Source organism: Ahaetulla prasina, chromosome 10, assembly GCF_028640845.1.
Source record: "Ahaetulla prasina isolate Xishuangbanna chromosome 10, ASM2864084v1, whole genome shotgun sequence".
Lineage (NCBI taxonomy): Eukaryota > Metazoa > Chordata > Lepidosauria > Squamata > Colubridae > Ahaetulla > Ahaetulla prasina.
The window spans coordinates 30,296,332-30,320,440 of record NC_080548.1 but is presented as its reverse complement, the minus strand read 5'-3'; the positions used below and the strand labels follow the sequence as shown (position 1 = coordinate 30,320,440).

General features: G+C 47.4%; 1 protein-coding gene across 2 annotated transcripts; it reads right to left on the bottom strand.

Annotated features, from left to right (window-relative positions):
- Positions 1-978: 978 nt before the first annotated feature.
- HNRNPUL1 (heterogeneous nuclear ribonucleoprotein U like 1) lies at positions 979-23,822 on the bottom strand. 2 transcript variants are annotated; one of them, XM_058195732.1, is made up of 16 exons: positions 23,526-23,822; positions 20,165-20,287; positions 19,796-19,864; positions 18,853-19,120; positions 17,452-17,525; positions 16,065-16,204; positions 15,184-15,283; positions 14,283-14,395; positions 13,547-13,813; positions 12,059-12,181; positions 9,394-9,522; positions 8,180-8,348; positions 5,781-6,170; positions 4,708-4,964; positions 3,242-3,421; positions 979-2,151 (listed from the first exon to the last, which is right to left on the bottom strand). In XM_058195732.1, exons 1-16 carry the CDS (start codon positions 23,719-23,721, stop codon positions 2,035-2,037), a joined length of 2,715 nt encoding a protein of 904 aa, XP_058051715.1. In that variant the 5' UTR covers positions 23,722-23,822; the 3' UTR covers positions 979-2,034. The 2 variants fall into 2 exon arrangements, with proteins under 2 accessions (XP_058051715.1, XP_058051716.1); XM_058195733.1 differs by lacking the exon at positions 19,796-19,864 and having other exon boundaries at positions 23,526-23,821.
- Between the last annotated feature and the right edge of the window lie 287 nt (positions 23,823-24,109).

The window sequence follows — 24,109 nt, the reverse complement described above, 5'->3', positions numbered from 1 at the left end:
ATAGCAAATCCTTCATAAAAGTTATTGCATTACGTTCTCGATTAAATTATCTTTCCATTAATATGTAATTTTAGGGTACTACTCCAAAAGAAAGTGGTGTTCTTAGCTAGTTTTAGAAAATGCACTTTTCCAAAAGGTTTCCACAATTTTGGCCACTGTACATCCAGCTGCTGATGTGTGCAGAGGCCAAAAGTGAAGTTTGAACTTGTAAAGTCACCTATAGCAGGAGTATTCAACCTTGGCATCTTTAAGATCTGTGTCCATAGGTGCTCTTCCAAAAGGCAACTGGACTTTGGTTTTTTTTTTCCTTGAAAACTTTTCACTTCTCATCCAAGAAGCTTCTTCAGTTCTGAGACTGAGACAGTCCTGAAGAAGCTTCTTGGATGAGAAGCGAAACGTTTCCAAAGAGGCGGAAAAAATCCAAGAAGGAACAGTTGCCTTTTGGAAAAAAGCAACTTTGGGACAACCATCACCTGGCTCCTTCTCTTCTTGGATTAGAAGCAAAACGTCTTCAAAAGAAAAAACAAGAAAGTCCAGTTGCCTCCTGAAAAAGCACCTTTGGGACAATCTCCATAGACGTTTAAGACCTGTGGACTTCCACCTCCCAGAATTCCCCACCCACCCACCCACCCACCTCCTCCTTTTCTTCATTCTTTTGTTTGGAAGGACAGATACTGAAGCTGAAGCTCAGATACTTTTGGCCACCAGATGAGACGGGAGGACTCCCTGGAACAGACCCTGATGTTGGAAAAGATGGAAGGCAAGAGGAGAAGGGGACGGCAGAGGATGAGATGTTTACATAGTGTCATCAATGCAATTCAATGAACATGAATTTGGGAAAACTTCGGGAGACAGTGGAGGATGGGGGGGGGGGGGAGAAGAGGCCCTGGTCTGCCAAGAGTCAGACACAACTGAAGAACAGCACCCACAGGTTTTAAATGCTACAATGCGCGCGTAGGGATAGAAACACGCAAGCGGTTTAAAGTTCAATATTCATTCTTTTTTCTCCAAATACAAAAAGCTGTTACAATTCAACTCAACACAAAGCATGTTCAGAGTTACAGAAACTGAAACGTCGTATAAAAAGTTACACATTTAAGATGATTCTCTCCCCCCCTTTTTTTTTAAATCCTCTCCTGTACTGAACTAACAGAATTGTTATCTTGATGAAAATATTAACAGCTACTGACCCACAGTAAAAAGTTACAGAAAAAAAATATTTCTTTTTTTTTTATTTTAAAAAAATCATAATTACTGTAAGATAGATAGCCATTTCTCCTCCCCTCCGGTTTTAATGGTTATTTGCAAAAAAGAAGAAGAGAGAGACAGATAAAAACACCTCAAAGACAGGTGACACCAAACTGCAAGAAGTTTCCAAAAGGTGTGGAATTTATGGTCACTAGCAGATTGGGTGGAGGTGGGGTGGAAAGGGGAGAATTGGGGAGGGAGTCTGCAGGATGCGGTCCACAAACAGGGTGGCCACAAAATGACCCAAATCTTTTTTTTTTTTAATGTGCACTGTGACCGCTCTCTTCTCTTAACTGGACCACGCCCTGCGGATACCCCTGGAGAGAATGGCGGTAAATCCTATGGGAGGCCCCTTCCAATGCTGCCCCCCAACTACGATAGGAAGTTTAGATACCTGGATGGGTCCTGGCCTAAAAAAAAAAAAAGTACAATTTTATGAACGCTGAAGACCCTAGCTTCTTACGGAATAAAACAAATCTTAAAAGAAGAAAAAAGAAAAGAAAAGGTGAGGGGGAGCTAAACTGATCTTCAACAAGGAGAGACAAGGAAACCATGTAACTTTCCTCATGAAGGATGGTAGAAAGGACATAACATGCCTAGCTGTACAAGTAAAAACCCAACCATCCTCAAGAACTCTAGAAAGGGAAATTGGGCGGAAATAACCCAACTTCCCTCTTCTCGATCTCTCTCAAGATTCAGAAATGCCCGTCACTGTTAAGAACGTGCTGCTCCTTTTCCCTGGGGAGGGGGAGAGAGGGAAGAAGAAAACAACACCCTCCCGAGCTATCACTGTGTGCTTGAGCCTCCCTGCGAGGTGCCCGTGTAGCTCCCGTAGTCGTAGTTGCCGTAGTACTGAGGCCACTGATTCTGGTTTTGATAGTATTGATTCCATTGTTGGGTGTACTGTAGGAAAAAGGAAAAAAAATGATCAGCGGACAGGTAATATTCCCTGCCCACAAGACCACCACCCCCCCGGCTTCATTTCCATCCGCTGGCTCATCTCAAGATTATTTCAGGTTTGTTTCCTCCCCTCCAAGGACCCTCTTCACAAAAGCTTAGTTTCAGACTTAGGACTGTATGACTGTAACTTTGTTGCTTGTATCCTTATGATTTATACTGATATGCTTATTTGTACCCTATGACTATCATTAAGTGTTGTAAGTGTTGTACCTTGATGAACGTATCTTTTCTTTTATGTACAGTGAGAGTATATGCACCAAGACAAATTCCTTGTGTGTCACTTGGCCAATAAAAAAGTCTATTCTATTCTATTCTATTCTATTCTATTCTATTCTATTCTATTCTATTCTATTCTATTCTATTCTATTCTATTAGTTTATTGTCACTTTGAATGTACACTAATCGGCATGCATTAAAATGAAATTTTGTTGCATACAGCTCCCAAAGGGTCACCACCTCTAATATATACTACATAACCATGATGATATAAATAATAAATATAAAATTATGCATGTACCCACATATAGTAGCTTCCTTTGTGAAAGTCGAAGGACCAACAGGAGAATGAATAGCTGAGTTGGTGCAACGTATTAAACCAGGGGTGTCGAACCTTGGCAACTTTTTAAGACTTGTGGACTTCAACTCCCAGAATTCCCCAGCCAGCCATGGCGGGCGGGGGAATTCTGGGAGTTGAAATCCACAAGTCTTAAAAGTTGCCAAGGTTGAATATCGCTACATTAAACTTATCAATTTGGAGGATAACTGCTCCATTTTGTACTACAAGTAGTCCTCAACTTAGTCACAACTGGGATCAGAATTTCCGTTGCTAAGCGAGTCACAGCCGATCATTGTGACCCTTTCGGGACATGGCTACTAATCAAACCACTGAGGTTGTTAAACTGAATCACACGGTCGTTCATGTGCTGACATTGCTTATCAGAAGCCAGCTAAGATCACAACTGGCAATCACATGACTTCAGGCCCCTGTAATATATGGATGGCCCCAGGGTAGATCTTGCCTTTCCACACTTACCTGTTGGTACTGGTTGTAGCTGGGCTGACTGTAGGCTGGTGGGGTTGGGGCTGGCGGCGGCGGAGGAGGTTGGGTGTAACTTTGGCTGTAACTGCCGTAACTTCCGTAGTTGTAGCTGGGAGCAGTGTAGCCCGCTTGGCTATAGCTGGAAGGGGGGCTGTACGGCTGGCTGTAGCTTTGCTGTGGGCGACAAAAGTCACAATTGGTTCTCTAAGCTGAGACACCGGGTCCCTAAATCCCATTGAGCGGGTCCCTCCAATGCCTAATTCTGCAAGCTGAAGCATATCGGGCTTGTAGGCACAATTTGCAAGAACAAGATCCTTCTCTGTTCACTGACATCCGTTTTTGCCTAAAGCAGGGGGTGTCCAAACTTGGCAACTTTAAGACTTACGGACTTTTAACTCCCAGAATTCCTCAGCCGGGTTTGCTGGCTGAGGAATTCTGGGAGTTGAAGTCCACAAGTCTTAAAAGTCGCCAGGTTTGGACACCCCTGGCCTAAAGGAACATTCAAAAACCCTGCCTTTTGGTCTAGTGGTTCAGGCACCAGGCTAGAAAGCGAGGGATGGTGAATTCTAATCCTGCCTTAGGAATGAAAGCTGGCTGGGTGACTTCGGGCAATTACCAGGAGACTGGGAGTTCTAGTCCTACCTTAGGCATGAAAGCCAGATAAGTGACTTAGGGTCAGCTATTCTCTCTCAGCCCAACCCACCTCACAGGGTTGTTGTCGTGGGGAAAATAGGAGGAAGATGTGTTGGATATATTCACAGCCTTGAATACCGTATTTTTCAGACTATAAGCTGCACCTAAATTTAGAAGAGGAAAACAACCCAGAAAACTTTTTGGCCTCTGCACGCTCCATTTTCAGCCCTTTTTCTGGCCCTTTCCCAGCCTTTTTTTGGCCCATTTTCGAGGCTTTTTTCAGCCTTCTTTTTCTGGGAAAATGGGCTGAAAAAAGCCTCAAAAACGGGCTGAATAAAGCCCCCCCAAAAAGGCCGAAAAAGGACTGAAAACAGGGCGTGCGGAGGCCAAAAAACACCTGGCGGGTGAGCGGGGCTTCTGCAATATTCAGTCTATAAGACGCACAGACATTTTCACCCCCTTTTGGGAGACAAAAAAAAAGTGCATTTTATAGTCCAAAAAATACGGTAGCTTGTAAAAACAATAAAAGGCAGTATATAAATAAATTTGTAACGTATCAACATGCCAAGGGCTAATGGAGCACCAGGCCTTTAAAGGCATCTTACTGTAGGTATCAAGGATATCAAATATGATGCTCACCTGTCTGGCTATTCCTCAACTGTCCCCGACCCCCCCCCACCCCCAACAAGCCATGCCCCTGGATGCTTTCTCAGCTGCCCTGATTCATCCCTCAATTATCCCCCCCCCCCGCCCGGCCTCCGTTTGAAGGGGTTTCGGCATTTCCCAAAACAGAATCTCAAATCGAACCCTGGGCGCACCCCCCCTACCTGTGGTCCTTGATTGTACGACACCGGAGGGGGGTTGGTGGCAGGGCCCAGGGCTGGAGGAGGCGGCGGAGGAGGGGGAGCAGGAGCAGGAGCAGGAGCAGGAGCCATGCTGCTGGTCTTGTAAGGATTCTGGTCACGCGCCGGGCTGTAGCTGCTCTGCTGTTGGTTGTTCTGGCTGTAGCTGCCTCGGGTGTTGTTATTGTTGTCTCGGTTTCCACTCCCCCAGCGGTTTTGGTTGTAGCTGCCTCGGTTGAAGCCTGAATGGGAAAACCAGAGCTATGAGCTTCCGCTAAACAGCCGGTTTGACCTAGTCTAGTGGTTAAGGTGCTGGGCTAGAAACCAGGAGAAGGTCAGTTGTAGCCCCTCCTTTGCCATGAAAGCCGCTGGGTGACTTTGGGCCAATCATCAGGAGATGGTGAGTTCTAGTCCCGCCTTGGGCCTGAAGGCCAATTGGGTGATTTTGACCAATCATGAGGAGACAGTGAGTTCTAGTCCCGCCTTAGCATGAAACCAACTGAGTCACTTTGGGCCAATCATCAGGAGACGGTGAGTTCTAGTCCCGCCTTAGGCATGAAAGCCAATTGGGTTGTTTTGAGCCAATCATGAGGAGACAGTGAGCTCTAGTCCCACTTTAGGCATAAAAACCAATTGGGTTGTTTTGAGCCAATCATCATGAGATGGTGAGTTCTAGTCCCGCCTTGGGCCCCCCGAACACCAATTGGGTGATTTTGGCCAATCATGAGGAGACCGTGAGTTCTAGTCCCGCCTTAGCATGAAACCAACTGAGTCACTTTGGGCCAATCATCAGGAGACGGTGAGTTCTAGTCCCACCTTAGGCATGAAAACCTGGGCGTCTCTGAGCCAATCACAGGGGACAGCGAGTTCTAGTCAAGCTACGCTGAAATATTATGGGAATGGGGAGGCCATCAGAACTTTGAAACACCACATTTGTGAGTCCCAGGTAGATCTAATGGAACGTCCAATGGTTGCTAACTGACCAGTCGTAAGTCAAGGACGTAGAATTGAGGCAACCAAAGCTTTTCATCTCACCGAGGCCATTAGGCCAGCCTTACCTCCACTTCCACCGCCGCTGCCAACTCCAATTCCTCCGCCACTTCCACCACTGCCTCTGTAACCGCCTCCTCCTCCTCCTCCTCCTCCACTGCCGCCGCTGCCGCCACCACCGCCGCCACCTCCTCCTCCTCGGTTCTGGAAGCTGCCCCGACTGCCCATTGGTGGGCCTCGATTGTCATAGCGCTGAAACCCTCCGCCGCCGCCTCGGCCACGGAAACCGCCGCCGCCCCCTCCGCCGCCCCAGCTGTCGAACCGCTTTTCGGGGGGCGGGCCGGCTTTCTTGCCTTCTTCGTTGTACTGCCTCACCAGCTTCTCCGCCTCTTCCCGCTGCAACTCGACGTAAACCACCGAGTCGAGAAAATCGCCAGCTTCCGGCAGGGCAAAGTTTGCTGCCGGGGAAAAGAAACCGAGATGCTCGTCAAGTCAGCGCGATCCAAGGTGGGATGGGGAGAGGCCGAGTCACAGGGGGTGGGACTAGGTGGGGCGCGAGTTCCAGGGAATTGGGAACAGTGGAAAAGAGAATAGAGAGGGGGGAGAAAAGTGGGAAAGGGGAGAGGGGAACACACTTTAAAACCACAAGCAGGGAGGAGGTATGTGTGTGAAATGCTCCCGGTTCAGACCACCCGATCTGGTAGTGATGACGGCAGGTGGTTCGGAGAACCGGTAGCAAAAATCCCCCCCCCCCCGATGCCCAGCTGAGCTGCACAATCATCAGAGGGTTTTTTTTTAAACTTTTAAAAGCATTTTTTCTTCAGCCAAAAAAATGCTTTTAAAAGTAAAAAAAAAAAAGCCTCCGATGATCCCACGGCTCAGCTGGCCGAAGAGGTTGTAGAAAAAATGCTTTTAAAAATAATAATAAAAAAGTTGGCCACACCCACCCAGTCACATTACCCCAAGCCACGCCCACAGAACCGGTAGTAACAAACTTTACATTTCACCCACTGGGTGGTTCCTCTCTGTAACCTTGAGCAAATAGGGAGCCTTATCCTGGTTTCAAGCAGAAGGCTTTGTAAACACTCCTCGACTTACGTCCATTCATTTAGCAACCGTCCAAAGTTACAACGGCGTTCAAAACTGCCACTCACAACTCTCGCACTTATGTCCATCTCAACAGCATCCCCCCAACTGTCAGGTAATCAACATCCAGGTTCTTAGCAACCCGGCCGGTATTTAGGATTCTATGAATTGCAGGTTGTGACCTTCTAAGCTGGCTTCCAACACACAAAAGTCAACCGGGGAGGCTGGATTCACTTAATGACCACATGATTCGTTTTAAGCCGAAAGCTTTTTATTGCTGCTGTTGTTTTCTCCACCCCCCCCCACCCCGAGATAGCCTTTGCTACAGCTTCCCAGCAGTCAGTTGTAAGGGTGAGACTTTCAAAATTTTAAAAGAGGTTAAGGCAGGGGTGTCCAAACTTGGCCACTTTATAAGATTTGTGGACTGCAACTCCCAGAATTCTGGGAGTTGAAGTCCACAAGTCTTAAAGGTGCCAAGTTTGGACACCCCTGGGTTAAGGCATCAGGCTAGAAAGCAGGAGACCATGAGTTCAAGTCCAGTCTTAGCATGAAAGCCAGCTGAGTGGCTTTAGGCCAATCACCAGGAGATGCTGAATTCTAGTCCCGCCTTAGCCATGGAAGCTGGCTGGGTCACTGTTGGCCAATCACCAAGAGATGATAAATTCTAATCCTGCCTTAGGCATGAAAGGATGCTGGGTGGCTTTGGGCCAATCACCAGGAGACGCTGAATTCTAGACCCGCCTTAGTGGCTGGGTAACTTTGGGCCAGTCCCACTCTCTCTCAGCCCAACTCACCTCACAGGATTGTTGTTAATGGGGAAAAGAAGAAGAGGAAGGTGTGCTGGATATGTTCACTGCCTTATTTATAAAACCAACAAAGGGGGGATTCAAAGAAATAAATGAAATAAAAACAAACCAAGACAAGTGCAGACGTAAAGCATCGTAGATATGGGAATGGGTGGGAGCTTAAGATATTGCAGAGAGAAGAGGAGGAAAACAAAGAGATCTAGAAACATCTGAAGGTTTCCTTTTGAAGTCCTTGAACTACAGGGTGGTTAGGGTGGATTTCTCCTTCTCATATATGCCATGAATGAGAGTGGTGCGATGGCCTAGAAGTGGAGCTCTCGCCTCACAATCAGGAGGCTGTGAGTTCAATCCTAGGTAGAGACAGATATTTCTCTCTTCGGGCACACAAGACAATATATCTGCTGAACAAAATTCCGCATTGGCAACAGGAAAGGCATCTGGGCCATTAAAACACTCTGCTAGCTCCATTCAGTTGCCCAGACTCCACTGCGCAGGGGGTTATGGGGATTGTTAAATTAAGATGATGACATGTGCCATGAATGCGAGGTTTGGTTTTCCTCTTTCCGACATCTTACCTTTCATTTCTAACACCGCGTGATCGGGCACGTCTTTCCCCTCTTCATCCGTGCGCTTTATTGTCCGATCTTTTAAATCATCGTCCGTGGGACAAATTACAATGGCTTTGCGTTGAAAACCTTCAAAAGGACGCATTTTTCGCCTCTGGGCCGATCCATAAACATTTGTCTAGCAATGATAATAAAGAAGTAGGTGTTTTTTAAAAAATAAATTAAATAAAAGAGCTGGTTACTTAGCACTTTAAGGCTCCTGATGCCCCACAGTGGAAGGACTTCAAAGAGAGAAACTCTGGCTTCCTGTCCCCACCCCCACCCCCACTCCTCCCTCCCCATGGATAGAAATGGATGAGTCATCCCTGGCAATCTTGAAGAAATCCTCTCATTTTTTAAAAAAAGATGAAAAGCAGCAAGAGATGATGGTAATGTCCCTTTTTGCAATTCTAATGAAACCCCCCTCGAAGGCCAGGCTAATAGGGCAGCGGAGGCTTTGCTCAGAAAAAAAAAATGTGCCTTTTGCCTTAGGAGGGGGAAATGAAACAACAGGGCAGCGAGAACGCATTCATTTAAATGCACTGTTTGCGTACTAGAGCCATCCAAGCACTAGAGTTAACTAGCAGGAGGTTTAAAAAGATGTCGTCTTCTTAAAAGACCACCTCTGGACTTTTGAGTGGAGGAAAGAGGCAGGGAGGTTGCAACGATCTGAATCGTGGGTGGGGGGGGGGGGGCACAGCCGAACTTGACAACTTCTAAAGACTTGTGGACTCCAGCTCCCAGAATTCCCCAGGGCAGCATGTGCCCACGGGTCTTAAAAATTGCCGAGGTTGGACAACCCCTGATCCGAATGCATGACGTTTGAAAGGCATTTGCCTTCCGAAAGATTTATTAGACTCAAGAAGCCAAAAAAAGCTGGCTCGGTTAGGCCTTATCTATAAGTTGAAAACCCAGGATTGCTGGTTTGCTTTGATTCTAGAATTAAAGCTTGCACAATGGCAGTCACCTATGGGTGGGTTGAGCGGCTATATAAATTTAATAAATACATAATCATAGTAAAAATAATAAATAATAAATTTAATAAATACATAATAGTAAAAATGAAAAATAAATAAATAAATTTAGGGTGGGAGACAGAGCACATTTCCACCTAATCCGGCTGGCACACCTGGCCAAAGACTCCTCCCAACTGACCCCATGAAGAAAAAGGAGGGGCCTCATACCTGATCCAGGATATAATTCCGCTTCTTCCGGGCTGCAATCTGGATTAGGCGGTTCAGGCACTGTGTCGCTTGCTGGATGAGAACGTCCCAGCGGCCGGCGTAATTGCGCTGCCGTCGGAGTCCCATTACCTGAGAAAAGGCAGGGCGGTGAGGGCAGCTGCGGGGGAGGGGGGGAGAAAGAGGCCACAGCAAGAGCGCCCCCTATAGCTGGCCCGAAGTAGCTCTTGCTCCTGGCATTGATCTGAAGGGTGTGTGTGTGTCCCAGAGTGATTCACGCAGAAGGAGTCACTACTATCAGAATAATATACACTTAAGACTGCAATTGAGCCTGGAATTACAGTTGTAAGTCATTGTAATTGTAAGTTGAGGCATTAAGTCCCCACGCCTGATTTTTCAACATTTTTTGCAGATTAAGTTGTTAGAATTTTTTATTGGCCAAGTGTGATTGGACACACAAGGAATTTGTCTTGGTGCATATGCTCTCAGTGTACATAAAAGAAAAGATACCTTCATCAAGGTACAACATTTACAACACAATTGATGATCAATATATCAATGTAAATCATAAGGATTGCCAGCAACAAGTTATAGTCATACAGTCATAAGTGGAAAGAGATTGGTGATGGGAACGATGAGAAGATTAATAGTAGTGCAGATTCAGTAAATAGTCTGACAGTGTTGAGGGAATTATTTGTTTAGCAGAGTGATGGCCTTCGGGAAAAAACTGTTCTTGTGTCTAGTTGTTCTGGTGTGCAGTGCTCTATAGCGTCATTAGCATTTAGCAACATTAAGGAAATGCTGATAGTGTGTTTGATAGCACCTTTTCCAATTACTAAATTGTTATTAAGAGGCATCAACTGATGACGCCTTTTAATAAAATGTGTTAATCGGAAAAGACGCTTTCAAATATTTGACCACTAGAGAATAGCAGGACTTTTCTAGAAGTATATGGCAAAGATGTTCAATCTTGGCAACTTCAAACCATGGCTGGCTGGGGAATTCTGGGAGTTGAAGTCCACAGGTCTTAAAGTTGCCAAGGTTGGAGACCCCTGGCATAGGAGTCCTGCTTGAGCAGGCGGCTGGACTAGAAGATCTCCAAGGTCCCTTCCCACTCTGTTGTTCTGTATCCTCCTATGAAGCTTGAAACTGGGAGCTACTTGTATCAGAATCCCTGCAAGGCAGCAATTTCACAGTCATTTCTCAAGTAGGACACTGCAGTCTTCTCCAACCTGCCACTCTGCAGATATTTTAGGACTGCAGCCCCCTGGAGTCCCAATTAATTAAGGGCTGAACAGAAATCCTGGGAACTGCAATCCACCCACTTGGGAGGGTGGCAACTTGAAAAGCTGGTCGTGACCCAGACTTTGAGCCCTGTTGTATAAACAGACTTGGTGATTAAAAGAGGGGGGGGGGAAGCTAATCTGTAATACACAGAGTCTCTCTTTCACACACACAGACAGAGGAATGTAAATGGAATAATGTGGAGAACTGGGAAGCGGTGGCTCAGGGGCTAGGATGTTGAGCTTGTCGATCGAAAGGTCGGCAGCTCGGCGGTTCGAATCCCTAGCGCTGCCGCATAACAGGGTGAGCTCCCGTTACTTGTCCCAGCTTCTGCCAACCTAGCAGTTTCGAAAGCACGTAAAAATGCAAGTAGAAAAAATAGGGACCACCTTGGTGGGAAGGGAACAGCGTTCTGTGCGCCTTTGGCATTGAGTCATGCCAGCCACATGACCACGGAGATGTCTTCGGACAGTGCTGGCTCTTCGGCTTTGAAATGGAGATGAACACTGCCCTCTAGAGTCGGCAACGACTAGCACATATGTGCGAGAGGAACCTTTACCTTTAAGAACAGGGGTGTCAAGCTCAATTTCATTGAGGGCCGCATCATGGTTGTGTTTTACTTTGGGGGGCCCAGGGGGGGGGGGGCGTGGCTAGCTCAACATGACTCATGTCGGGGGTTCCTGGGGTGGCCCAAGCACTCTACCAGCAAAAATGGGCTCCCGAGCTCCGCTTTCAGCTGTGACGGCTTCCTGCAACCCTCTGCCAGTGAAAAAAGAACTCAGGAGGGCTGCTCGGAGGCTTCCCGAGCTCCGTTTTTGCTGGCAGAAGTACTGCAGGTCACATCTTTGCTGTCTCCAGGGTGGCCCCGCGGGGCACATCTAAGCACCCCGCAGGCCAGATCTGGTCCCCGGGCCTTGAGTTTGACACCCCTGTTCTAGAGAGATAATTTGGGATCGCATGAACCCAAGTACCATGCAAAGAGCTCCCGCCCTTGCCGTGCCAACCTAGCAGTTCGAAAGCGTGCAAATGCGCGTGGATAAATAGGTACCACTTTGGTGGGAAGGTAACAACACTCCACGACCTCATGCTGGCTACATAACTGTGGAAATGTCTTTGGACTGCATTGGTTCAAAGGCCTTGAAATGAAATGAGTACCGCCCCCTAAAGTCGGCAACGACTAACAGAATAAGATCCGCAGAGACTCCTTTTATAGAAAATCCACCGGCTATAAAAGAAAGGCTTTTTTGCAAGGGATTGGCCAGAAAAATCATTTTGAAAAAGACAGTGAGCTGTTCTAAGTCTGACAGGCAATGAAGCGACAGGGGCCCGCCACGAATGAGGAAGCAGACGGAAGAAACCGGTGTTCTCAGCCTCCAAAGCTTACCCTCATTTTGTCCATAATGGCGTTTGTTCCCAAAATATTATACTTCTTGGCTGGATTCGCTGCGGCATGCTTAATGGCCCACGTCGTCTTCCCAGCGGCAGGCAACCCCACCATCATCAAGATCTGAAAACACAGGGGCGTGGTTTTAACATCTGCTGCAGGCCAGTAATGCAACCCCCCAAGCCAGTTTCCCATAGCAAATCTCTCCTTTACAAATCAAGTGAGAAAAATTGTAGCTTTCCTCTGTTGATTGTCTAAGGCAAGGGTCTGCAAACTTGGCTCTTTTAAGACTTGGGGACTTCAACTCCCAGAGTTCCTCAGCTAGCTAGCTGAGGAACTCTGGGAGTTGAAGTCCCCAAGTCTTAAAAGAGCCAAGTTTGCAGACCCCTGGTCTAAGGACAATCCATTCCAGAAACAGAGATTATAGGCATCTCCTAGCCTCAGAGGCATGGAAAACCAACCTTTTTAACCCTTACATTTTTTAAAAAATAGATACAGTCCTCGACTTGTTTGTTTAGTGACCGTTCAAAGTTACAGTGGGACTGAATTTTTTTTTTATGACTGTTTTTCACGCTTATGACCATTACGACCGTCATCTCCACAGTCACGTGATCAAAATACAGACAAATGGCAACAGACTCCAGTGTCCCTGGGGGATGACGTCATCCCCTTTGGCGACTTTCTGGCAGGCAAAATCGATGGGGAAGCCAGATTCATTTTAACGACCGTGCGATTGACTTAACGACGTCAGGACTTGACTTCACAATCGTGGCAAGAAAGGGTCGTAAAATGGGGGCAAAACTTCACCGAACAGCTGTTTAGCCACAGAAATACTGGGGGCTCAATTGTGGGTCCTAAGTCGAGGACTACCTGCGTAGTTTTATCGGTCTAACATCCAGTCAGTGACAACCATCTTGGTCGCTGTGTTTGGATCTGTGAGACTCCGATTGGCCCTTTTCACCGACAAATTTGGGAGTCTCGAGCGTTAACCTCTGAATTTTTGGTAAGCAGTTCAAGGCATGGCTTTAAAGCAAGGTTCTCCAAACCTTGGTCCCTTGAAGACTTGTGGACTTCAACTCCCAGAGTCCCTCAGCCAGCAAAGCTTGGAGGTCATCTAGTCCAGGGGTCTCCAACCTTGGTCCCTTTAAGACTTGTGGACTTCAACTCCCAGAGTCCCTCAGCCAGCAAAGCTTGGAGGTCATCTAGTCCAGGGGTCTCCAACCTTGGTCCCTTGAAGACTTGTGGACTTCAACTCCCAAAGCTGGCTGAGGAACTCTGGGAGTTGAAGTCCACAAGTCTTAAAGGACCAAGGTTGGAGACCCCTGCTTTAAACCCAGCTGATAAGATACTATTTCAGAGGAGGGGGGGGGGGGAAACTGCTCTTGCCTGAGTCCTGGTACAAAGGACCCTGGCAACTGAACTCCAGAGCCTGCCACGGCTCCATTCACATTTTTTGGGTATGTGTGTGCGGTGGTGGGGGGCACCTACTTCACATTCCCTTTTGTTCTTTGGTCCAATTGTACCCCGAACTCGCTCGGACAGGGGGAGGTGCTGTATGAAGGTGAATCCCGGTGGGACAGGAAAGAAGGTGTCTTCCCTTTGGCCGAAGTTGAACTCGATGGCACAGTTCTTCGCCAGGACGTGAGGGAACAGGGCCTGCCCTCCCAAATTCTCCTTCCGGAGTCGATAGGCGGTGCCTAGCCACTTCCCGTTCTTCATGAAGGACATTTCAACGTCGTCGCCGCACTCGAAGTCCTGAGAAGAGGGAAGGAACCTCAAATCAATCTAGAAGCAGGAAATGGGGAGGCCGGCGGAAGCTTCCGGTCTTCCCTTTCCCTGCTAGGAGAAGGGAAGGAAAAGGAGACCCCCCCCCCCGCGGGTTTTACTCCACTAGCCGTAGCCAACTTTCGGAGGCGTTGCTCATCTCCTCTGGGCCACTGAGCCATTGAAAAGCTTTCTGCAGCCATGACATCACTGCTGCTTGCAGTGAAACCCAGAGCAGTTACCTTCCCGCCAAAATGGTACCTGTTTATCTACTCGCATTTGCGTGCTTTCGAACTGCTGGGTGGGCAGGAGCCGGAGCTCACCCCGTCACACAGCAGCCCTCGGGTCTCGAACCTGGGCTGCCGGCTTTCCAGTGGACAAGGCCCGGCGCCGTTAACCGCTGAGCCATCGTGGCGCCTTACGAGGGGGTAAGCTTCTAAGACACCACAGCTGCACTCACCACGAGACAAGTGATGACGTCGTTCTCGGAAAAGGTCTCGCCGTAATTTTCAAACTTGCAATTAGTGGATTTCTTCGCGGTGCCTCCGTAGCCGTAGGAGAAAGCCTCTTCACCTAACGGGATTGATAATTGATCTGAGCAGCGGTGCCATGGGAGACCAGGTGGGATTAATGGGGCAGAGCACTCTTAATATCCCCAGGGTGATTTTACTGAAGCAGGGAAGTTGCCTAATTCAAAAGTTCCTGTTTAAACTAGAGATACTTAAAAGTAAAGACAGCCCAGCATAGCATGAAAGCTGGCTGGGTGACTCTGAGTAAATCACCAGGAGACAATGAGTTCTAGTCCCACCTTAGGCATGAAAGCCGGCTGAGTGACTCTGGGACAATCATCAGGAGGCAGAGTTTTCTAGTCCCACTTTAACTATGAAAGCCAGCTAGGTGACTGTGGGGCAATCACCAGGAAGCAGTGAATTCTAGTTCCACCTTTGGCATGAAAGCCAGGTAGGTGACTCTTGGCCAATCGCCAGGAGATTGTGAATTTTATAGTCCTGGTTTAGGCATGAAAGCTGGTTGGGAGACTCCGAGCCAGTCATTCTCTCTCAGCCCAACTGCTCTCACATGGTTGTTGCTGTGCAGCAAATAACCGCCCTGAGTCCTTCGGGAGAAGGGCGGTATAAAAATTAAATTATTATTATTATTATTATTATTATTATTATTATTATTATTATTATTATTATTATTATTATTATTATTATTAATGGGGTGGGGTGGGGTGGGGAAAGCATATTAGATATATTCCCCAACTTGAGTTGTTTATAAAAAATAATACAGGTGGAATTCAAAATAAATACATGAAATGTACCCCCGAGCCCTCCCTATATCCAGCATTTAAAACTACTCACCTAACTGAGTGCTACATGAATCCAGTGACCAGCCAATACGCACTACGTGAGGATCTGGTTCAGTGGGAGGAAGGTGTTTGACGGAGATCTCTTCGTTGATCTGAAGACAAAAAGAAAGCATTATTACAAGATTGCCAACGTTTATTACAAGAACAAGGGCTGATTAAATAAATTAGGCAGTTGTATTAACCTCTGAGCTACAAGTTCATATTGCGGCACACCAGGTGCTTTGACAGAAAAATACTTTATAAACTCAGGCTATTTTAGATTTTTTTAAAGCTGGCTGTTAAGCCAAAAACCTCAAGTGAATTCTTTTTTTTAATTTAATGGGCTACATTTTTCATTAGCAAGGTTTATAATCATATCATCAGCGAATAAATGTAACAGATAACCTTTGCTCTGCCGTAAATGCAACCGCTAACATTACAATAATAAAATGAAGCAATAAAGAGGAAAAGGGATATCCCTGTTTGTTGTTATGGGAAACTAAGTTACAATCGTTGGTTTTTACTTGCATTCTTATGGCCTGGTAAATAAAGGCAGGTGGCTAAAGGGAGTGTGGAACTACAAGCAAATTTCATGTGAATGAGCAAAACGTTTGAACACGGGCTGAATTCCAGGAGTGGGAATTTTAACTGCCCCTGAGCAAATGTGAAGCCTCAGGATATAAATGGTTTTGTCCCTCCCAGGAAATACCAAAAATTAAGGAATAACTTATACAACTCCCATAGTTACCCCATAACCTCCCTCTATCCTCTGTCCCCAGGTACCAGTGGATTCCTCAGCTCACAACTCTGCCTGTATATAACGTAGCCATGTTAGCAATGCTCCTTTTCATATAATCTCTGCCACCTCTGCAGTGAGAATGCACATTCCCTCACCTTCATCTCGTAGCACACCCTTCCACGCCGCACCCCGTACGTGGCTCGTGCGCCTGACCAGAGGAAAGCAAACCCTTCAATGGTCAGAGGGTATCCGCTATATCGATCGCGGGCAACTTTGAAATGGAGATCACAATTATCTGAAGAGCAAAACGAACATCGTCATCAATGAAAACCAAAGGAGATGGATACTAGAGGCACCCGTGGGCTAAGACCCAGGGCAGGTCACAGCAACATATTAAGGCGAGGCTTTCTTTCAGGGAGAATGACCTGATGTTAAGCTAGGATAATATGCAAGAAGAATTAGCTAACTCCTCTTGTTTCTCGTATCAAAATTGCTGCTTGTAAATGGCTGTATTAAAGCAGCCAGGACTGAAATGGAATAGGAATGGATAACTCTTACTGAATAACAACAACAACAACAAAAAATCACTTCTGCTTTGCAAGCTAAAAATAAACCCCAAACCACACCTCTATTCAATAATTTCCTTGCCAAAATAGGCTGGCTTAGTGTGAGATTAAGATGTCTCGTGACTCAGGACTATTAAATCAATCCACTTAGGGAGCTTGTAGTCTTTAAGAGAGAAATCAATGTCTTCCAACTCTCCAATATCTAAGGCACTTCACCATTTAAATCCCTTTCGGACCAACCCTAAACACCTACAAGTACAAACCCCAAAGAACATTGTTGCTTTAACCATTCAGTTGTATCCGACTCTTGGTGGCTTCATAGGCAAGTGCTCTCCAGGCTACCCTGTCAATCACAGCTCCTTTCAGTTGCCGGATGTTCAATTTTGCATCAGATTTGAGGTGATGGAGCCAGCGTGTTCTTCATGTTCCACTAACCCTGCCTAGCATCGTTGCCTTCTCCAATGAATTTGTACCAGAAAGAATAAAAACATTTCAACTTCCACCTATTCGAGGGAGGGGTTTGCCCACTCATGACCCAAACTAAAAGAACTGCAAAAAGCTGAATTTAGGCCTTCTGAGTCCAGGGTTGCAATTTCTCTTCCTGCGGAGAACCAATAATCTAAAGGACTCTTTTTCCCTCAACCCTTTTCCCTGAATTTCAAATATCGTGATCCAAGCATCCCTCTAACTCAGCTGCTGTCATCTTACGGCACCTCAAGAGATGTGAAATGATGGAAGGGCACAAGGAACAGAGCCGAAGGGGAAAACTCTGCTATGTGTTGACTCTGCAAATGAGCAAAATCAGGCGAGAGGGAATCTGCCTTGTGGGTGGGTGGGGGGGCGCAAAATAATGTTTATTTATTTTTCACATTTCGGCACCGCCCGGGAGTGCCGGGCGGCTTACGGTAAAGTGTAAAAAAAAATATAAAGAAATATAGAGAAGTTTAAAAACAATGCTGCAATCTCCGTAACTCACATGTATCGATGGCCACCAGGGACTCATCAAAATCGTCCTCATCGTCTTCTGCAGGCGGCTGAGGAGATCGACCCCTGGGAAAAAAAAGCAGCAAATGGAGCTTCCATAAACCCATCTGAGGCAAACTGAGAGACGCAGAGAGGAAACACAAGGCCTAAGGAAACTAATCCCACCCGTTACTGTGTTGAATTCTTTGGGAGCTTCTATCCAAGAAAAAAAACGGCCTTCCCATTACTGTTGCCTGTGATTCAGAGATTGGAAATCTTCATTTTTCCAGTACCTGTCTGGACTACAACTCCTAACATCCCTAGGAAACATGGCCAAAAGGGAGGGATGCTGGGTGTTGTAGTTCGGGAACACCATGAAGGTTTCTTTTGGTGAAATGGGTGCCTACGATAGATAGCTGGATGGATGGATAGACTGACAGATACATACATGTATAGAGGACTTCAGACTTATATACCGCTTCACAGTGCTTTTACAGCCCTCTCTAAGCGGTTTACAGAGTCTGCATCTTGCTGCCAACAATCTGGATCCTCGTTTGAACGACCTCGTAAGGATGGAAGGCTGAGTCAATCTGGAGCCCGTCAGGATTGAATTCTAGCCTGTGGGCAGTTAACCTGCAATGCTGCATTCTAACCACTGTGCTACCACGGCTCCTTCATACACACAAAAACACACACACACACGTGTGTGTGTGTGCGTGCCTTAGCAAAAAAGTGCATCAAATGAGAATCTGCATTTACAAAGATGCTATAAAACCGGTGTTCATTTCAACCAAATATATTTGTTACTTTAAAGCTTAAGGCTAAGGATCAGGTAAGAAGCAGCCACTCTTTGCGGCCAATATTTCATCGGATCATGCTTACAATCTTTACAACTTAGTAAAATCAAGCGCCGTTGCCAAGATTGCGAAATAGATGAAGAGAATAGAATGCCTTTCACAAAATCCCAGTGTCAACGTTCCAGAAAACCCCTCCTACAGAAAAGACTGGAAATCCAAATCTGGGGATCCACAAGTTTCTCCCTCAGTAATACAAACTCCAAAACCCCCACCCTCATGACCCCTCTGCCGATCACAGGCTCCAATCTACAACCGCCCCATCTCGAGACATCACTCCGGCCACTCCTCCTCCAGATGTGAGCTCAGCCTGACCTTGACCAGCAGGAAGAGTGTTATTATCTCTAATAGCCCCTTCTACCAACCCACACCCCTCCTACACAAGTGTGTGGAAGCCTTCTGCGGAGTATGGCTTCCAAAGCTGACACCCAGATGCCTCCAAAACATATCCTGCCCTCGAGGACAACTCTGGGCTCGGTTCCTTTCCGGAGCAGTTTTGGAAAAGATAAAAACAAGCTAGATGAATGACAAAAGCGCCCCGAATCCTTGTCTGAATGTACCTTTTATCCTCGCGGTATTCATAATATCCGCGCCCCCTGGACTCCTCATATGTCCTCTTATGGCCTTGCTGTGGTGGCTGCTGCTGCTGCTGCCAGGACTGATATGAGTCTGAAGGGTTATACCCAGAGGAGGGTGCATTGTAAGAGGAAGCCGAGGCGTTGTAGCCAGAAACGGAAGAACTGTAGTTAGAGGGGGGTGCGTTGTAACCAGATGCCGATATGTTGTGGCTGGGAGCGGCCTCCTCTTCCTTTACTTCCGTCTTCATTTCTGCATTTTAAACACAACAGGCACATTTCAGCGGGCGTGGAAATCCGCGGGAAAACGAAACAGCCGCTGCTGTTTATTCTGAAAAAGCCAGCAACCCTCACTCTATAACCGCCAGAGAAAGCTCCCTTTTCAGTTTCGCTACCAAATGACTTGGCCCTGAGACAGCCAATGGTTAAGAATCAGGGAAGGGATGATCAGCAATAAAACTGGTGAGGAAATTACCGTCTGATTGATGTGCCAGAACCAAAAATATCTATTTAATCCCCCCCCCCTCAACACACACAATTTTCCTTGCTTCTGGCTCTTAAGCTCTGCTGATTCTATTATTAGAATGACAATGGAGATAGGATCAAGATAACAAGGAGAGGGATGTTCAGGCAGAGAATTCTAAAGGGAACAAGGTAATATTCAATTAGGGCAGTAATCCCAAGCGAAAGAAAACAAGATGTGCTCCCCACCTGACTGTGGTTTTTTTTAAAAAGAAGGGAGAAGCTAAAGGTCCACAATAAACAGAAGAAAAATCCATTACATTTCCTTTATGGAAAAATGCAGCAAAGTGAAAATGATACCATGAGCTAACAATAAGATTTCCCTCAGTGGAAAAAAAAAAATGAATAGAAGTCTTATCATTGAACAATATGCAGATCTTTTACACAAAGGTAATCCTCAACTTACGACCGTCGTAAGTCAGTTGCCAAGCATCTGAATTTTGATCACAGGACCATGGAGATGTTGCAATGGTTGCTAAGTGTGAAAAATGGTTGTAAGTCATTTTTTTTTCAGCACTCTCGTAATGTCAAACGGTCACTAAATGAACTGTTGTTAAGTCGAAGACTTACCTGTACTACATTTTGGTACATTTATCCAGTAAAAAGTACATTTATCTCTCTGCATCCCCTACCTCCAAAGTTTTTTTTTTAAAGCAAAAAGCAACTGAGAATTTCTAATAGTGCTACTTAAAGAACTTCCTACCCGACCACTGAAAATGCTCTCCAGTCAACAAAATAAGGAAGGCTTCCTACCCCCCACAACAGTTGTGTTTACCTGATCGATCTTGGCTTACAGGACCCCGCTCGTAACCCAATTCGTTCTCCTGTTTAATATTGAAATGCTCAAAAGACTGATATCCTTGCCTGTTGTCTTGACGAACGTTGTCACGGATGCCATCTTGAAAACAGGAATCAAAAGAAAGTAGATTAGCGCCACTGTCTCGTGCTACTTTGAAAAAAAAGAAATCAATATTTCTTTCACCTTCAGCAAGCGGTTGGGCTAAACGGAGTGAGTGGCAATCCCAGCCAGCCAACCAGCCGACCCACCCTTACCTGGATGGCTGTGGAACCGGGACACCTTCAGCGCAATTAAGTGGCTGAATCTTTTTTCCGCGGTACCGCAACTCAAGATGCAGATGGGGAAGAGAAATGGCGGGGTTTCGTGGGAGAACGTCCCATCCTGAAAACCAGCTTACACAGTATTGTGTGGCAAACTGAAATGCCAGGGAGGAGGTTAGTCTGTGCTGTTTTTCTCTGAATACGACTCCCACCCCCAGGGGAGGATCAAAATAGTGCTGCTAAGGAGAGGGTTTGCTCCTTGATTACGGCAAGGCTGAATGCCAAGGCTACACAACACAGGAAACCAGAAGGTGCAGCCTGCCCTCTGCATCACACAAAAAATTGTGCTTGATGTAGAAACACCCCCCCCCAATTTAAAGCCCAAAGAAAATCACAGGGGGAAATCTCCCCTTAGATTCAGTACACTTATCTACCTTGTTTGATATTAGCTAGAATATTAGATCTTATTGTGATATCTATATGTTAACCAAATAAATAATTGAGTTGGAAGGAACCTTGGAGGTCTTCTAGTCCAACCTTCTGCTCAAGCAGGAGACCCTACACTATTTCACACAAGTGGATAGCCATTTGTCTGAAATGGTGTAGGGTTTCCTGCCTGGGCAGGGGGTTGGACTAGAAGACCTCCAAGGTCCCTTCCAATTCTGATATTATTATTATTATTATTATTTTAAGTAGCTGTCCAATCTCTTTTTACAACACCTCCAGTTTTGGAGGATTCACAACTTCTGGAGGCAAGTCATTCCACTGATTAATTGTTCTAACCTTCAGGAAAATTCTCTTTAATTCTCCTTGATTAATTTCCACCCACTGCTTCTTGTCCTGCCCTCGGGTGCTTTGGAGAATAGGCTGATCCCCTTTTTGTGGCAAACCCTCAAAATATTGGAACACTGCTATCATGCCACCCAGAGTCCTTCTTTTCACTAGACTTTTTTTCCCCCCCGCATCCGGGACATAAACTGTTCCAACTCCTACCCTCAAAACGACGCTACAGAGCACTGCACACCAGAACAACTAGACACAAGAACAGTTTTTTCCCGAAGGCCATCACTCTGCTAAACAAATAATCCCATCAACACTGTCAAACTATTTACTGAATCTGCACTACTATTAATCTTCTCATCGTTCCCATCACCAATCTCTTTCCACTTATGACTGTATGACTGTAACTTGTTGCTGGCAATCCTTATGATTTATATTGATATATTGACCATCAATGGTGTTGTAAATGTTGTACCTTGATGAACGTATCTTTTCTTTTATGTACACTGAGAGCATATGCACCAAGACAAATTCCTTGTGTGTCCAATCACACCTGGCCAATAAATTCTATTCTATTCTATTCCATTCTAGACTAGCCAAACCCAATCAGACAGTTCAGATTTTTATTTTATTTAGCGTATGGCAGTAAAGATGCATGGAAAAAATGCATGATAATATGATACACCTAAGATGGAGACGTGTGGTCAATTTTGCGAGATAGAAGAGATTCAGAGGACAATTCAGAATAAACAGGCGATCACTTAAACTGCTAAAATGGCTGGAATTCTAGGTAGTTATCAATTGCAGTTTTTACACCTTCTGGGCATGCTGGGTGCTGCCTGGAGATCCGATGAGTCCCCTTTCCAAGAAGCAGCTGTGCTGAAGCTTCCCTTAAGGCAAGAGGATTGCAGGCGTCGCCTGGCAACAAAAGGGCGGAATCGGGGGAAAACAAATGCCCAGATGCCATAAAAATAAACAGGGCACTTTGGGAGCCAAGACAAGTCCCCGTAAAAGAGCTGCCCTGGATCGCCCACAGGCCTCCTGGGTTGGGAAGCCTCCTAAGTGGAGACGTCTCTATGGAGATTCTCAGTCTTCCAAGCAATGCTCTTCCAAAGGTCCTTCCTTCTTTCTCTCTTTCTTTTTTTCTCTCCCTCCCTCCCTTTTTCTCTTTCTTTCTTTCTTTCTTTCTTTCTTTCTCAGTCTCTGTCTTCCTCCTTTTTCTCTTTCTTTCTTTTCTTTCTCTCTCTCTCTCTGTCTCCCTCCCTCCCTCTTTCTTTTGCTTTTTCTTTCCCCCAAAGGCAACCGGGCTTTGTTTTTCCTTGAAGACGTTTCCCTTCTCCTCCAAGAAGCTTCCTCGCTTCTTCAGTTCAGCTGAAGGAGGTTCTTGGATGAGGGAAAACGAAGCCCAGTTGCCTTTTTTTGACCGGGGGGGGGGGAAGAGGAGAAACATCCACGGCTTTCGCGGGAGGGCCGGCAGGAAGGAAGGAAGGCGAAAGCGGCGCCGGAGCATGGGAGGCTATCCGGATCCCGGGCCCCGATCTCCCCAGGAAAGGCCACCTGCGCCGGATCCCACCCGGAGGAGGAGGAGGCCGCCGCCCCTCCGGCAGGCTCGGTCGGAGAGAGATCCTCCCCGCAAGGGCTGCTCCGCTTGCCGGCCCACGATCCCGACCCCAACCTCCTCTAGACCCATGTTCCACGGCTATAAGGACCCATGCTCCCCGGCGGGGGACTGCTGGCTGCGAGCCCGGTTTTGACGCTCCTGGAGACCCATCCTCCCCAGCACCGCGGTCTCCTCACAGACCATGCTCCCCGGCCATCACATTTCCCCCCCCCCGCTCTCAGGAGACCCATCCTCCTCACCTAGGGCGGTCTCCTCACAGAGCCCATGTTCCTCGGCGACGGGCTGTCTCGCAGAGCCCATGCTCCCCGGCCAGGGCGGGAGGCCACATTCCCCCACCTCCCGCGTGGAGGCCCATCCTCCCCAGCTCCAGCGCCCCCAGACGCCCATCCTCCCCAGCAAGGGACGCCTCCCCATAGGCCCCATGTTCCCCAGCGAGGGGCTCCTTCGTACGACCCATCCTCCCCAGCGAGGGGGTGTCCGCCCCACAGACCATGTTCCCCGCCGCGGAGACCCATCCTCCCCCTCACAGGCCCACCGCAGGGCCCATGCTCCCCCGCCAGCCGTGTCTCCCCCTCACAGGCCCACCGCAGGGCCCATCCTCCCCGGCCCGAGGCCCATCCTCCCCAGCGAGGGCCGCCGCGCCCTTCCTTCCTTCTTCCCTCCCGGGCTCGCTTACAGTGTCCGTCAGAGAGCGGCTCTCCGTCCGAGCCCGAGCCCGAACCCGAACCCGAGCCTGACGCTCCTCGGGCCTGCTCGGCTTCTAGCGCCGCATGCAGCCTCCCGGCCAGTTCGGCCTTGAGCCCGCGGGTGTCGAGGCCGCGGCGGCCGAGCTCCTCCTTCAGCTCACTAACGCGCAGCCTCCGCACATCCATGTCGCGCTCAATCCCGGCCGCAGGGTCGCCGTTGCCCGGCCATCGGGGCTCCGTTCCGGGCTCTGCTCAAAATGGCCGCTCTCCCTTAACCCCCGCCATGCAACGGGCTCTCCCGTTGGCCGACCCGGCGGTGGAAGAATGAGAGGCGCTCTCTGATTGGAGAAAGCGGGGCCCCGCCTTTCGCCCCCCTCCTCTCTCTCCCTCCGTCTCCCGCTCATTCCCTGCCTATAAAAGGAGCTCGCGCATTGGACGAAAATAAAGGTCAGTCTATAAAGGGCGTTTCCATTGGCTGAGAAGGGCTCGTTTCCTTCCCCGCCTTCACTTTCTCTGAAACTGGTCAGGGAAAGGAGAGGGGAAAAAAACAACTGACTGACGAACGAGGGGGCTG